General features: G+C 39.7%; 1 protein-coding gene across 3 annotated transcripts in view; it reads right to left on the minus strand.

The window, feature by feature from the left end:
* Positions 1–9,300: 9,300 nt before the first annotated feature.
* Positions 9,301–16,320, minus strand: part of LOC126095093 (EF-hand calcium-binding domain-containing protein 4A-like) — an 850,382-nt gene continuing 843,362 nt past the window's right edge. For 2 of the 3 annotated variants that reach the window (XM_049909791.1, XM_049909801.1), the window contains 2 exons: positions 13,822–13,954; positions 11,400–12,126 (listed from right to left, as the gene is read on the minus strand). In XM_049909791.1, coding sequence (XP_049765748.1) covers positions 11,876–12,126; positions 13,822–13,954 — 384 coding nt within the window. In that variant the 3' untranslated portion in view covers positions 11,400–11,875. Of the gene's footprint in view, positions 9,643–11,399; positions 12,127–13,821; positions 13,955–16,320 lie in introns of those variants that run through there. The other variant, XM_049909810.1, reaches the window with a different exon arrangement.

Consider the following 16,320-nt stretch of genomic DNA (forward strand, 5'->3'; position numbering starts at 1 on the left):
CACTGAACTTTTTCTTGGATGACTAAAGCTGTGTGCCTTGAACCGAGAACCTAGCCCCTCACGGGGGATGCACTTTCCGGCTAAGTTTGCCCGACACGAAACATGGCCCGCCTTCACAGCGTTATTTTCACAAGCGACACTCGATCAGTTTGAAAGTTACGACTGAGGCAATGGCAGATGTAAAACTATGAGGTAAAGTCGTGCGACGTTCCTGGGTAACTCATTCAGTAAAAGCGTTGCCCATGATAGAGAAGGTTCCGGTTTCTAGTCCCGGTTCCACACACAGTTTCAGACCCCCAGCACATTTTACAGTTTACACTAGTGCGATTTACCTGAAAGACATATATGGGAATGCAGGCTTTCTTGGCGAATAATATTTCTGTAATCCTCTCCGGTTATCAACCGAGTCGTGGCGTCTTGACGCAATGTTTCGACGAATTTCCTCCTCATTATCTTACGGTGAAGTACAAAATATTAGATCACATGAACATCCGCAGCTCAGGAACATATTTAACGAATAAAAATCCGCTTTTGTTTAATTTATTCCAGAACCGGTTTCGAAATTTAAAGATTCATCTTGAGGTGGTCCTCAGTCCTGAGACTGGTTTGATGCAGCTCTCCATGCTACTCTATCCTGTGCAAGCTGCTTCATCTCCCAGTACCTACTGCAACCTTCATTCTTCTGAATCTGCTTAGTGTATTCATCTCTTGGTCTCCCTCTACGATTTTTACCCTCCACGCTGCCCTCCAATACTAAATTGGTATCCCTTGATGCCTCAGAACATGTCCTACCAACCGATCCCTTCTTCTGGTCAAGTTGTGCCACAAACTTCTCTTCTCCCCAATCCTATTCAATACTTCCTCATTAGTTACGTGATCTACCCATCTAATCTTCAGCATTCTTCTGTAGCACCACATTTCGAAATCTTCTATTCTCTTCTTGTCCTAACTGTTTATTGTCCATGTTTCACTTCCATACATGGCTACACTCCATACAAATACTTTCAGAAACGACTTCCTGACACTTAAATCTATACTCGATGTTAACAAATTTCTCTTCTTCAGAAACGCTTTCCTTGCCATTGCCAGTCTACATTTTATATCCTCTCTACTTCGACTTTCATCAGTTATTTTGCTCCCCAAATAGCAAAACTCCTTTACTACTTTAAATGTCTCATTTCCTAATCTAATTCTCTGAGCATCACCCGACTTAATTCGACTACATTCCATTATCCTCGTTTTGCTTTTGTTGATGTTCATCTTATATCCTCCTTTCAAAACACTGTCCATTCCATTCAACTACTCTTCCAAGTCCTTTGCTGTCTCTAACAGAATTACAACGTCATCGGCGAATCTCAAAGTTTTTATTTCTTCCCCATGGATTTTAATACCTACTCCGAATTTTTGTTTCCTTTACTGCTTGCTCAATATACAGATTGAATAACATCGGGGAGAGGCTACAACCCTGCCTTACTCCCTTCCCAACCACTGCTTCCCTTTCATGCCCCTCGACTCTTATAACTGCCATCTGGTTTCTGTACAGATTGTAAATACCCTTTCGCTCCCTGTATTTTACCCGTGACAACTTTAGAATTTTGAAAGAAAGTATTCCAGTCAACATTGTCAAAAGCTTTCTCTAAGTCTACAAATGCTAGAAACGTACGTTTGCCTTTCCTTAACCTTTCTTCTAAGGTAAGTCGTAAGTCAATATTGCCTCACGTGTTCCAGTATTTCTACGGAATCCAAACTGATCTTCCCAAATAAATACGGAAAGATAAATGTGTGTCCGCCACCAAATAATTATGGGAACATAAATGCGTAGTGGTCGGGCCAGTCAGCCATCCACGCCAAATAAACGCATGGGAGTGTAGGACCAGGCTGCAAGGGACGGAGCACCCAAGTCCACGTCGTGCTGCCCAGGCGGGCACTGTGGTTGCTGGTCCTGCGCTCCCATGCGTTTATCTGACCTGGGTGTGGTCCCTCACGAATGACTGGCCTCACTGCCACACATTTAAGTTCCCATAATTATTTGGTGTCACATTAAGATGAAGCTTTAGGTCGCGGCATAAATTAAAGGAATTTACTGCCAACTGAAGCGGATTTCTGTTATTTAAATATTCAGACGAAGCGTTGTGTTCACGTACAGCTCCTTTCTTCATAGCCACGGGACCGAAGACACCTCGCAGAGGACGCAAGGGCTGGAGCAGTCACGCGCCTCTGGCTGAGATTTCGCGGCCAATGGGTCCCCTCGGCGGCTACGGACGTAGAGTCCTAGTGTTGCTAGTCTATTCTGGTCGCTGCTTCCGCCGCTCAGAGCCTTCCAACATGTTCTGGGATTCGGTTATCATGGAGTAAGTGGAAATAGGAGTAAGCGATGTTGTCAACCAGAACACTGGTTTGCCACTTGCGACGGAATTTTTTATGTGCGTGCGTGCGATTCACCAACTGCGACGGATTATACGTTGCTGCTGCAGTGCAATTTCTTTTATAATTTTTGTTCACCTACCTCTTTACAGTGGTAGATCTATGCACGTAAACTCCTGACTGCAGCTACTTACGATATCACAGGAAAGCAGTGTTGAGGAAACTGTAACCTCATAGCTACACGTCAGAGGCCACTATAAGTAAAATTTGCTGAAAGTTGTCTGTGTACTTTAAAGAAATGATTCGGACAGGGGATGTCACTCGTACTTTAAACATGAAGTTCAAATTTAAATCTTCAATAGATCTTTATTGCCGTTAAGCAAGATCATCAGCCCACATTTAGGAAAATTACTAAAGTTTCTGCTCACAGTTATCACCGTACCTAAAACAGCCAGAACTTTTACCTTCCCAAATTCCGAAACCAATTACTTGTAACACAGTCAATGATCGGCCAATTACTTCTGCACACGATATTCAGTGGTTGTCTATAGTTAAAGTTTATGCTCGCCATAAAATACTCAGTAAGAATATACTCAGTACTGCCACGCTATATAATTCAAAGTTCACTTGCGATGTTCGTCGGAACGAATGATCACAACACTCTATAGTTTTTATAAACAGTTTCTGGTCACTACCAGATACCATTAACACTGGACCATAACGCGGAAGTCATCCCAAGACTTCATCTTACACATAATGCGAAAAGTCACATCCAGCATAAGCGCCTCCAATCAAAGCTAGCTCGCGACTCTCCCCTCACTCTCCCACATTCCAAACTATATCTCCTCGCTAGGCAGCCAACCGTTTCGCTTCTCATTGGCTGTCAGCACTTACGACCAATGAGAACTCACTTCTAGGGCGCAGCTCGCGCCAAAATCTAGCAAGCACCAACCACTTCTCTAGGCTCATTAACGTCATCAAATTAAGTAACACAAAACTCTCTAATTAAATAAACAAAACAAAATGAACTATAAGCTTTACTCTACATCTGGAAATTTATTATGTAGTCGCGAATGTTCTGGCTGTCTTATACATAAGCATACACACTTGGACATCCGACATTCACTAGTAGGGGAACCACTAGTCGAATCGTTCCCACGTAAGAGAGTTGAAACACTTGCCAGTTCCTGTAGACAATTACATGAATGATTTTTAATAACGCCGAACGTCCCACATACTCTCACGCAAGCATTCTCATTCACACGCACCCTAACACACAATACACATATTTACTTATAATTCTTGAAATTATTATTATTATAGAAAAGTCACAGAGGTTTTCTGAAACTAAAAACTTTCCAAATTCATATATATGAACACTGAAAGTGTTATCAGATCATCGTACATAGTCACTGAAGGTGAACTATTACATAACTGTATTTATTTAAATTCTTGAATGTCGGAAAATTACGTTTTTTTATGGAATTTTACTAACTTCCAAAATACAACTATTTTTGATCTCAGACTTTGACATATTGTTTGTTTTCACAACAGAATGATGTACATCAAATATGACGTTCCTCAGGTTATTCCTTTATTAGTTATTAATATGTTTAGTTTCGTATAATCTAAGTGGCCTGCCAGCGCTACTCCACTGCTTCCACAAGCGCGGCTGCAACAGATGGTCGTGACGTCAATCTGCAGGACACAACTCTTCCTTTACTGACCGTATAATACTCTACCCGCTTACACTGCAGTCCACATACATTCTGAAGTAAAGCTTTTAACAGACAAATGGGCGATCGCGCACTAGTTGCGACGCCACCCACTGTACTCCGCATGGTATGTAACATTAGCAAAAATATTAAAGGAACGCTCTCATGTAAAAGCGATTGAGATAACTGTTGGGATAGACGGGCAGTAGCAGGACTCGATGGGCCTACCTGCCACCGGTCTCCATAACATCTGTTTCAGAAGCAAGCAACTGGCTCACCGTTTCGGCCCTCAACAGAGCAGCGGCTATAAAGGAGTAAACTGGTCATGTAAACGACATTTCGCCGGAAGATCACAAGCAGGAAACTCACCGAAACGTCGCGACAGCACGGTTCCACGACCCTACTGATAACCTGAGAAGAATTCATCAACCTTTTTCACGGAGACCAACATGGGACACGAAAAGCTTCCATCATGTCATGCGAAATTAAACTTGCCCTAGTAAAAACTCATACATAGTTCTAGTTCAACATGGCACGTTCTACACTGAAGCGCCAAAGACACTGGTATAGGCAAATACAGATATATGTAAAGCGGCAGAATACAGCGCTGCGGTCGGTAACGCCTATGTAGGTCAACAAGCGTCTGGTATAGTTGTTACAGCGATTACTGCTGCTACTATGACATGTTATCAAGATTTGAGTGAGTTTGAACGTGGTGTTGTAGTCGTCGCACAAGCGATGGGACACAGGACCTCCGAGGTAGTAATGAAGTGCGGAATTTCCCGTACGACCATTTCAGTAGTGTACCGTGAATATCATGAATCTGGTAAAACATCAAATGTTCCACATCGCTCGGCCGGATAAAGATCCTGCAAGAACGGGACCAACGACGACTGAAGAGAATCGTTCAACGTGACAGAAGTGCAACCCTCCTGCGAACTGCTGCAGATTTCAGTGCTGAACCATGAACAAGAGTCAAGCGTGCGAATCATTCAACAACACATCACTGATATTGGCTCTCGGAGCCGAAGACCCACTCGTGTACCCTTGATGACTGCACGAAACAAAGCTTTACGCCCCGCCTGGGCCCATCAAAACTGTCATTGGACTGTTGATGACTGGAAACATGTTACTGGTCAGATGGGTCTTGTTTCATATTTGTATAGAGCAGATGGACTTGTACAGGTATGGAGGCAACCTCATGAACCCATGGACCCTACATATCAGCAGGGGACTGTTGAAGCTGGTGGAGTCTCTGCAATGGTGTGAGGCGTGTGCAATGTGAGTGATATGGGACCCCTGATACGTCTAGATACGACTCTGACAGGTGACACAAACATAATCATCCTGTCTGATCACCTGCACCCATCCTTGTCCATTGTGCATTCCGACTGACTTGGGCAATTCCAGCAGGACAATGCGACACCCCACACGTCCAGAATTGCCACAGAGTAGCTCCAGGAGTTCTTCTGAGCTTAAACACATGCGCTGGGGACCAAACTCCCCAGACATGAACCTTATTGAGCATGCCTTGCAATGTGGTGTTCAGAAGAGATTTCCAGCCCCACATACTCTTACGGATTTATGGACAGCCCTGCAGGATTCATGGTGTCATTTCCCTCCAGCACTACTTCAGATATTAGTCAAGTCCATGCAACTTCCTGTTGCGGCACTTCTGCGTGCTGGTGGGGTTCGTCTACATCTACATCTACATGATTACTCTGCTATTCACAATAAAGTGCCTGGCAGAGGGTTCAATGGACCACCTTCAAGCTGTCTCTACCGTTCCACTCTCGAATGCCACATGGGAAAAAGGAGCACTTAAATTTTTATGTGGGCGCTCTGATTTCTCTTATTGTATCGTGATGATCATTTCTCCCTATGTAGGTGGGTGCCAACAGAATGTTTTTGCAATTGGAGGAGAAAGTGATTCAAATTTCGTGAGAAGTTCCATAGCAACGAGAAACGACTTTGTTTTAATAGTTGCCACTCCAATACACTTATCATCGTCTGGTGCATTATCTCCCCTATTTCGCGATAATACAGAATGAGCCACCCTTTTTTGTACTTTTGCGGTGTCATGCGTCAGTCCAACCTAATGCTGATCCCACACTGCACAGTAATACTCCAGAACAGGGCGGACAAGCATGGTGTACCCAGTGGTAATATTGGTAATATTCTTCTATAACAGTTGACCCTTAAGACAAAATCTCCTAACACGCCATGGCAGGCACTCCTGCCTCCCCCCTTCCCAACAAAAATAAAAATAAAAAATAGAAACAAAACAGTCAGCATCATAATTCCAACACTGACAGTGTCTTCACCTTTGTTAGTGGTAGTGAACTCAAAACTTGCTACAACTTGCTTTCTCCTTTGAATCTAGGCCAAACTGATTAACTCAGGACTAAAACATAGGGATTGAATGGGTAATGAAGCTACCTGGATTGCCCAGATACGGTTGCAACATTCTTCTGCTGCCTTAGTTCAACAGACTTTTTCAATGGATCCAAGCAGGCTTGGAACCCAGAATGCAGATAATTTTGTCATGCTCAAAATGTTGTCAAGCTGAAAATTAATCCGTACGGAGTTTCACTTTTTCATCTGTTGCCTTGATTATGATATGCTGGACTAGGAGCACAAACCTCAATTCTCTTGTGATTCCTGGTTCTTCACTGCCAGATGGTCAGTCATTTCATTCATCATCGTTCAGAAGCATGTGTGCCACCTACAACCTGTGTTATGCAACGGCACACTACTGCCGTATATTTAAAGCCACACAGCATGGATTACTACAGTGTTGGTCTGGCAGAGGTGTCTTTGGTCCCACAGCTATGAAGAAAAGAATTATCTCACAGTACTACATTCTGATTTTTCCAAGCTAGATATTAAGTTGTGCTTGTTGAAAAGCAGTATTAAAGCGTAAGCTGAACCACAGTTCACAATGCAAAAGGACTAAAATTGGTGAATTTCAAAGAGGCAAGCCTACAAGATTCGATATTTGTTCTTAAATATAACTATGTATTTATCTTTTAATGGTAAATGTTGGATTGGCTACGTGCTTCGGCATTTATCCTTCATTAATGCCCAGAATCCTATCAATAAAATCCTGTACTATAAGTACAATATGGACAATCATTGCTTTTGAAAAATCAGGGCAATGGAAGGTTATTTAAATTTTAAATAAATGTAATGATTTGCACAATAATGTTGAATTCACTATCGAACAACAAAATAACGGCAAACTGCTACTCCTCAATCTAAATATCATGAAGATGATAGACATGCGTCTAAAGTATACAGAAAGCTGTTAATGGATATTTTTATACATAATAACTCCTGTCATCCAAATGGACAAAAACTATCCACTGTTCACTGTGTAATCGACAGAGCGTTTTAAAATACTGGTGAGCAAACAGGGTACAATGACTGAGCTGAATATTAGAAGACATCTTGCCAGAGCTAACTGACATCATGAAAACAAACTGACTAAATTACTTTGTGAGAAACAGCACACAAAGGTAAATGGGAAAGCCACACAGAATACTAAGAGTGTCACAATCTGTTTTTCAGTAATTTAGCTCAAAATTAACTAATACTTTTAAGCTGTTTACAGCTGAAGGCTCTTTTAAAAGCCAACAACATGTCATGATGTAAATTAAGGAATAATTTAAAACAAGATGTTGATAAACATGATAAGGATAGTATCTGCTAAATTCAGTGAAACAGTTGCAACTACATTAGTCAGACTGGTGGGACTTTTAAGTTGAAGTTCAAGGAACCTAGTGACACTCTTTTTTGGGGTTTGAAGAAGCCTTCATAATATTGCACCTTAAAAGATAATGGTAAAATCTGGATCTACTGAAATTGTTACAAATTACTAAGCATAGCAAAAATAATGAAAATAGGTTAAATGAACAAGTTACAAGATGTGCAAACAATTGTATCTTAAATTTTTGTAGATCTGCCATAATATCAGTGCGTGGTTACCTATCTTACTGGAAGTAATACTCCTGTCATTCAGTGCCTGACAAATTTTGAACTCCCAATCATCTCCATATGGGTGTGCATTATCGTTCATCATTGGTGAGTATGCCTTTGATTTCTCAATAATGCACACAACACTCTTAGTCGCTCTACATAAACTATCTAATCGAAAGTATGTGGACACCCCTATGGAATGCAGATTTGACCACTAGATGCCACTGAGAGGCAGACCTGCCACAATAAAAGACGTCAGAGTGCATTGTGTTGTCAGCAGAGAAGCTGTAACAGCAGTATGGGTGAGCCAGGTTTGTTCAGGGACTTCAAACATTGACTGATCATTGGATTTCACCTGAGTAGCAAATTCATCATGGAAATTTCATCCCTTCTTAATCTGCCTGAGTTGACTGTTGGTGAGGTGACTGTGAAGTGGAGATGTGAAGGAACAACCACAATTGAACCAAGACCAGGCATATGTCATGTACTGATGGACAAGGACCCTGGAGTATTGCAGAATGTGGTTGTAAAAAATCACATGAAATGATTGGTAGGAACCACTCACGATTTCCAAAATGCCACTCGCGGTCCCGCTAGCATTATGATTGCATGTACACAGTTACAAAGAATGGGGCACAGTGGCTGAGCAACTCTTCATAAGCCACACACTTCTACAGACAATGATAAGTAAAACTCGAGATGGTGTAAAGTGTGACACCAGTGGACAGTGGATAACAGGAAATGAGTAATGAATCCTGGTATACACTGTGACGGTTCAAGAGAACTGGCCTGCCTGATTCCCAATCTATTCACTATGAACACCAGTTAGAATGTCAACTTCACTGCAGACTGCAGCATCCAACAGTAACCTTCTGGCTGCCTGGAGACCCAACCTGAACCCAATGGAACACCTATGGGATTATTGAGAATGTCAACTTTGCTCCAGGTTGCTGTGTCCAACATAAATACCTTCTCTGGTTTCTACCTGAGGAAGAAAGGGCTGCCATTTCTCAATAGACATTCAGACACCTCACTTAAACTATCTGCAGCAGTGTTCAAGCCATCATAGTGCCAAAGGGTGGACACATACTTTATTAACATCCACTAACAGATGTCCAGATACTTTTAATCAGGTAGTATATTTGTTTGTATTCAGGTATGCCTTTACTCTACATACATGGACGGTGCATGCAGAAAGCCTTTGCTGTGACATTGCCCATATTTATAGACTGCATATGCTGATTCATTTTAGTTTATTTTACTATCTTGACAGATAATGTTGAAACACATTTAAGGAAGACATTTTTACAAGGTAAGTTACCTATAATTCTTAATATTTTTATTTATTTTTTTATCTTTCGCAGGTTTCTAAGATTCTTGTACAGTGATTCTGATGATGAAGGTCGCTCCTTTGGACCGCATCATTTTAGTGGTTTTTCATTGTGAACATTGATTGAGAGGACATTTTAACCTTAATACTCCATTTCATCAATGGACTGTGTGATTTTATTTTTGTTTCAGTATCATCATGCTGCGGTATAGTGGTGCGGAGATTGCACTGTGTACCATGACTGCGGACTTGTGCCTGGAAACAAATGGAAGATCTATTAGTCATCTTGTGAGTATCGTAATTCTTCTTCTTTCCATGCTTTCTAAAAGAAATGTTTCACTAATTTTTGTGCTGTCTTCAGTGGCTTTATTTGACTATTTTCTTTCTTACATGAAGCTGCTGGTTGTTTATGCTCGTAGGTTCAGGTCTACTACACAGGTTACAGCTTGTCCATTTGTTTATGTTGTTGTGCTTTTTTTCTTTATTTGTCTCCAGGTAACAAGCTTGTTTTGTTTACTGTTGTCGTTACACATGGTTTTTTTTTTTAAGGATATGTTTGCTAAAAGCAACTAAGCACATATTCAGAAATAACTCCTAAAGTTAAAGATACGATGAGAAATGACTTATGTAGCTGGAAATAGTTACATTAATCACTTTTTGTTAATTACATTCTGTTAAACAACCAACACACAAAAATGCTTCCAGTCACTAGTGCATTTAAACATAGATATAAGTATGATACTTGGTTTCAAAATATACAGTGTGTGTCCCAGAATGAATAGTCAGTGTCCAGGGATATGACAGGAACTGTCATTCTAAGCAAAAAAATCCAGTAAACACTGGCTCCAAAATGCATACCTGAAGAGCTGAGAGCACTTCATAATCTTTGCTGCTGTGTCAAAACTAGAAAAGATTGTCTAGTACAAGAGGCTCCCCCCCACCCCGTCGGAGGTTCGAGTCCTCCCTCAGACATGAGTGTGTGTGTTGTGTGTTGTCCACAGCATAAGCTAGTTTAAATTAGATTAAGTAGTGTGTAAGCTTAGGAACCAATGACCTCAACAGTTTGGTCCCATAAGACCTTACCACAAATTTCCAATTGTCTAGTAAACATGTTCTCTAAAATGCATACCTTAAGAGCTAAGAGCACTAGTGTATCTTTATTAGTGTGAAACATGTATCTACTACTTGCTTATCTCTGTTACTGTGAAGCAGACCTCTTCTACTGAACAAGTGCCCATAGTTCTTATGGTATGAATGTTAGAGCCCATATTTACTAGACTTTTTTGCTTTGACTGACAGTTCCTGTCATATCCCTGGACATTGACTATTCCTCCGGAGACACATTGTATATTTCAAAACCATGTATCATACTTACGCTTTTTGTTAACCCTTTAACTGCTATGGACTTGTTAACGCATGTGCCTTTGTACCTGTCCCTGTGTGTTCTGAATGTGTTCATGTGCGCCACCAATCCTTCCATCTGGTACTCTGATCGTGTCTATGCGTAGACACATTCAGAGTAGCAGGTAGAAGGAATGATGGCATGCGTAAACACGTTCAGGGCACACAGGGACAGGCACAAAGGCCCCCGCGTTAACACGTCCAGAGCAGTTAAAGGGTTAAGTACACTTGTAACTGGAGGCATTTCTGTGTGTTAGTTTAAATGGTTCAAATGGCTCTGAGCACTATGGGACATAACATCTGAGGTCATCGGTCCCCTTCACTTAGAACTACTTAAACCTAACCAACCTAAGGACATCTCACACATCCATGGCAGAGGCAGGATTCGAACCTGCAACCGTTGCAACAGCGCGGTTTCACACTGAAGCGCCTAGAACTACTCAGCCACAACAGCCAGCTGTGTGTTAGTTACTTAACAAAAGTGATGAACATAACTGCATAAAACTACACAAGTTATTTATTATCTTTGACTTTAGGAATTATCTTTGTTGTTTTGAGTGAATCGGCACATGAAATATTTGGTAGTTATAAGTTATTTGATGTAATTTATTTAGATTTAGCAGGAAATATCGAATTTTGTACAGTAATTTGGTAACAATTACTACAACAGTGAATAGTTCACAAATGTAAATGCCCAGTACCTTGGAATGGTTAACATTATATCCCAATTCATGTATTAGGCTTGATGGTGATAAAGGTAAGATTGTGTTGCATAGTTTGTAAACTACAACTCATTTCATTACATAACTGCAAATTATATTATTCTCACTGATGACAAAATATTTATTCCAAAAATAGTTCTTACAAAGGTCATTAACAATGTTTTGATATTACAATAAGGCACACACACAGGTCAGTGACTCATTATTGATCTCCTACTTTACAGTGCCTTTTGTTTAAGAAGTTACATTTGTAAATGTAAGAAAATAAAGGCACCTTTACTTGGTTTGTATTTAATATGAATTAAAGCATAGCATTTTATTGTACTTTCACAGCCCACAGTTAGCCACATAATCATGAGGTGCTTCTAAGAAGCTTCACATTTGTACTTCAGTATCAGCATTAGAATGTAAGCCACAATGACACATGTTGTGTATTTCACTATCGTACCCACACAGAAATATCTTATGATGAAAGGGATGAGCCAAAATTCATGATAGGAGAAAGAAAACAGGTGTGATAGTTCACTTCCCCTGCTGAACACAGAATAGCAGCTGCACACACAGTTGGTAGACAGCTTCGTACTGTCAGCATTCTCTGAGGATGGCCAAGGGCTCCCTGAAAATGATTACACTTTCATGTCTCTCTACAGACTTACACAGAGGTTTTGTACAAGAACACAGAATAAATATGGTTGTCCATCATAACCACCAATATGGAAGGGTCCCAACCCCAGGTTAAACAGATGGCTGTCAATGTGAGACACGGTTAAACAAATAAATATTTATACTGTTGCAAACAAATGAATGTACATATGATTCAGCACAGCTGAATTTCAGAAAAAAATGTCATATTGCACAGGAAATTAGACGAAGCTAAATGAAAAAACTATCAGATGATTAGTCTAACAAGACCCACTTGTAAACAACTGATCAGAAAACTAAAAGAATATAGGGTTATAAAGAGAATTAAGACCTTCTGGAAGAAGTCAGGAAGGTTTCAGGATGGGAAGAGGTATTGTAGGAGTAATTTGACACGGTGTTCAGCAATGGAAATTAGACTATTGATAAGCAATGAAACATTACTAGCATCTGGAAGTTGAATAGGATGTTGACGTCTTTATAAGAATGAGGCTGATGTGCAGAGGGAGCCGAATAATCTGGTTAACATCTATAAAATCCAAACAGTAGCAATAAAATTGGTAATAAAATTGGTAAGTTCATGTTTAGAACAGTTCCAGCTTTCCACCACAGTTGGTCAACTTATGTGAGAAAGAGAATGAATGAAGGAAGCAAAGGGACAATTTGGGAGAGGAATGAAAAAACAAAAGGAATGAAAAAAGACGATTATTTGAAAGGAATGGATGCCAAAGATATATTGAATACAGTTTAAAGGTAAATGAAGCATAGTATAAAGGTGAACAATACCTTGATCAAGATCAGAACTGGAAACAACACAGTAGTAGAAGCAGGAAGGAAATCCTCCTACCTCAGAAATCTGATTACGCTTAATGGCTGAAGCAAAGAAGACAGCAGGAGCAGAATGGCACAGGTGAAGATAGCTGTCTTTAGCGACAGAGCTCTACTGGTATGAGCAAATAATATGGAGCTTTTAGTGATACACAGCTTTGTTTGGTGTCTTTGAAGAACTGGCTGGTACACATAAAGATTCAACTTTCACCTGATCAACTACAAGAAGAAGCCCAAAGCTGCGCAAACCTTCTGAAATGATTTTTTGTACAATGAAAAAAGAAACTGAATACTGTAAAATATTCTGTCAATATTGCAATAAGTTCCCATTCTCGCTACAGTCAACTTAACATGTATGTCATCACTTGGCATCTTTAATATGTGGTACGGAACTGTATTCTTTAGTGTTGAATAAAGCAAGCTCAATCACAAGTGATTTTGGTAATGAAAAGGACCAAATGAAGTATATGCATTTCCTGAAATATCTATGAAGAAATTTATTTGTGAATGTGTCGGGATGGAGATTTTATCAACTGCTCACTTACACTCAAAGAATTTAAAGTGAAAGCAGTGAGAAAAGAAAGAAATTATATTTTGTGGGAGGGGAGGGAGGACGGAAGAAAAGAAAGAAATGAACAGGAAGTCAAGATAGAAAACAATAAATGTATCCCAGGTAATATACTGTCAAAATCATCAAGAAAAGAAAAGGACAGAGGAAAAAGAAAATAGTATTCCACTTTCAAGGCATAGCCTTTAGATGAAGATGATGTTAATCACTCACACAACAGTGTTAAAGGAACAGAGCACATTTTATGGCCTCTAGCGTTTGCAAACGTGTGATTACCTTTTTCTTTCAGAGAAAGAGCAATCTCATCCTGAAGGGATGTCGTGTTCACAGCGACTGTGTCAGCGACTGCTGAGGTGACTCTGCTTCCCTCAACTGAAGGCTCCTCTGGCTCAAATTTGTCACAAGGAAACTGCAACATGCACAGAAAATGTGTTCTATACCACCAGTTGTAAAGGTGCAACATAAAAGAACATGAAAAATTACAACAATGTTAGTGCCACAATTCATTGTTATTTCCCAAAAAAAAAAAAAAAGATCTTGTGAAAAGAAAGATAAAAGTAAAAGTAATCTGTGGTACAAGCCCATGACCTGGCTACTGGCCTTACTGTAGGTAGGAGTACAGCCTTTCTTTGCCACAGTACTAGGAGGTTGTGGGTGGCAAACCGAGTGCCCCAGCTGCCTTTCAGCCCTGGGAAATACCTCTGGTACTCATTTGATAGCTGACTCAGTAGACCTGCAGCCATAATGGAAGGAATGGAATGACAAAAATCTTTGCCCCTATCAAGGACTGAACTCAGGGTCACCACACCCAAAGAAACCACTCAACAGACAGGTACAATATGCATTTTTCAGTCCTTAGATTCATACTGAGAAGATCTTCAATGATGAAACACAGCTCATAAAAAGCAAAATGTCCCTTCTGTACATCCTAAATGGTACCCAAGAAAGTAAAAAATCTGAAAGATATTTTCATTTAAAATTTGTTATTAAACTTTTCACAAACATGTAAATATGTACACATTGATGTACAAAGCATAATTTCACATTTGCTTATACAGATGGCATTACTGCACTGAAGATGTGCATAAGTCGTAATTGATGCAAAACTCAGGTTATTTGTTAATATTAACAATGTACAGTATAAGTCATCTAGTTCTACAAAGATATTCATCGAATCAGGAGTTGGCCATCAATACAATCTTTTAGGCTTTACTAAAACTGTACTTTAGCAGTAGCTAAATTCTTGTGACTGTTAGCAAGTTATTGAAAATATTTCTTCCTGGATCATGGACAAATTTTTGGTATGAAGCAAGTGACCTTTAATGTTTTCAGGGTTATTCACATTTCTGGTGTTGATTCCATGAACTAGACTACTGATATGAAAATATGATATATTATTTATGACATGTTTCATTCACATCTAAATATATTTTGCAAAATTTCAGTAACAATTTGCAGTTCTTTGAGCAAGCCTCTGCAGGACATTCTTCAATTCACATCATAGACAGTTCATAGTATCCACTTTTGAACAGGGAAACTGTAGCCTGGCCCAGAAGTTGATCCAGCATGACATCATGGAATCAAATCAATCAAAATTTTCCAGAATTTATTCTGTCATGTATGTCTAACAACATCTGCATTGTAAATAAAGGTTTGTTTAGGATTCTCAGTAGACCTCTGGATGCTTCTCCCATCTGTATTCATCAAGTTATAATCCCAACATGAACACTACCAACTTCATTTGTCTGCTTGTCACAATATCTTAGACATGTGGTAGAGAGAAACCTCTCTCAGGTTTTGAATGGCATGTAGTATGTCTATTCTGAAGTTCTCAGACACAGAATTGGCTAGAATCCATGTAATGATGTCCATGATACCTCCTTAACAGCTATTTTTCAGAGCTATAACTTATTTGCTATTTATTGCAACATTCGTATTATCTGTCAACAAAGCAGAACAGCTCAAATTGGGGCAAATGACCTACTGACTTCAGTTGCCCTCCGTGCACAGTTATTCCTCTGGCACCATAATATTAAACTTTACTTAAAAAGATCACATTATTTATGCAGCCAAAGGCATTTATTTATTCTTATAAGAATAACATCCTCATCAGCAAGCAATGTGGATTTCAGACACAATTGTCAATGGGACAGGATATTTTTAACTGACAATCAGTACATCAGAGAGTATTATCATAATGAATGATTTGTGATATGGGTAACACTTCAAGGTTCATGGTTTTTGCTATTTACATGACAGACATCAATTCCATATACATCACATAGCAACAGGTAATCAAAATTGCAAGCAGTCAGATTAGTGCTATTTTTGGTCCCATGCTCTTCTGATATGTGCAAATGTTAAATGACACACATTGTTAGAGGGCATAGTTCTTGTTGTGCTTGCCAAGGGCACAATATAGGTACAAGAAGTAGTACTACACGCATTGTTAGAGGACATAATTCTTGTCCTGTTTGCCAAGGACACAATATAGGTGCAAGAAGTAGTACCAGTTCTCTCACTGCAAAGAGAGACAATGTCATATTTGATGTCAACAGATGGTTCAAGGGAAAAGAATTCTCACTGCAGGTTGACAATATTCAGGATATTAAATTCTGTAGTTCTCTATGAACATGTTGTAAACAGCCTTCTTTTACAATGTACGTCACATAGGATTCTTTAGCAATGAAGTACAAGATGTTGGAATTATTAAGTGGGAGTACAGTTAAAACTCAAATGTTATTAGAAACCCCACACTCTGTAATTAATGAGGCA

The sequence above is a fragment of the Schistocerca cancellata genome, chromosome 1 (genome assembly GCF_023864275.1).
Source record: "Schistocerca cancellata isolate TAMUIC-IGC-003103 chromosome 1, iqSchCanc2.1, whole genome shotgun sequence".
Classification (NCBI taxonomy): domain Eukaryota; kingdom Metazoa; phylum Arthropoda; class Insecta; order Orthoptera; family Acrididae; genus Schistocerca; species Schistocerca cancellata.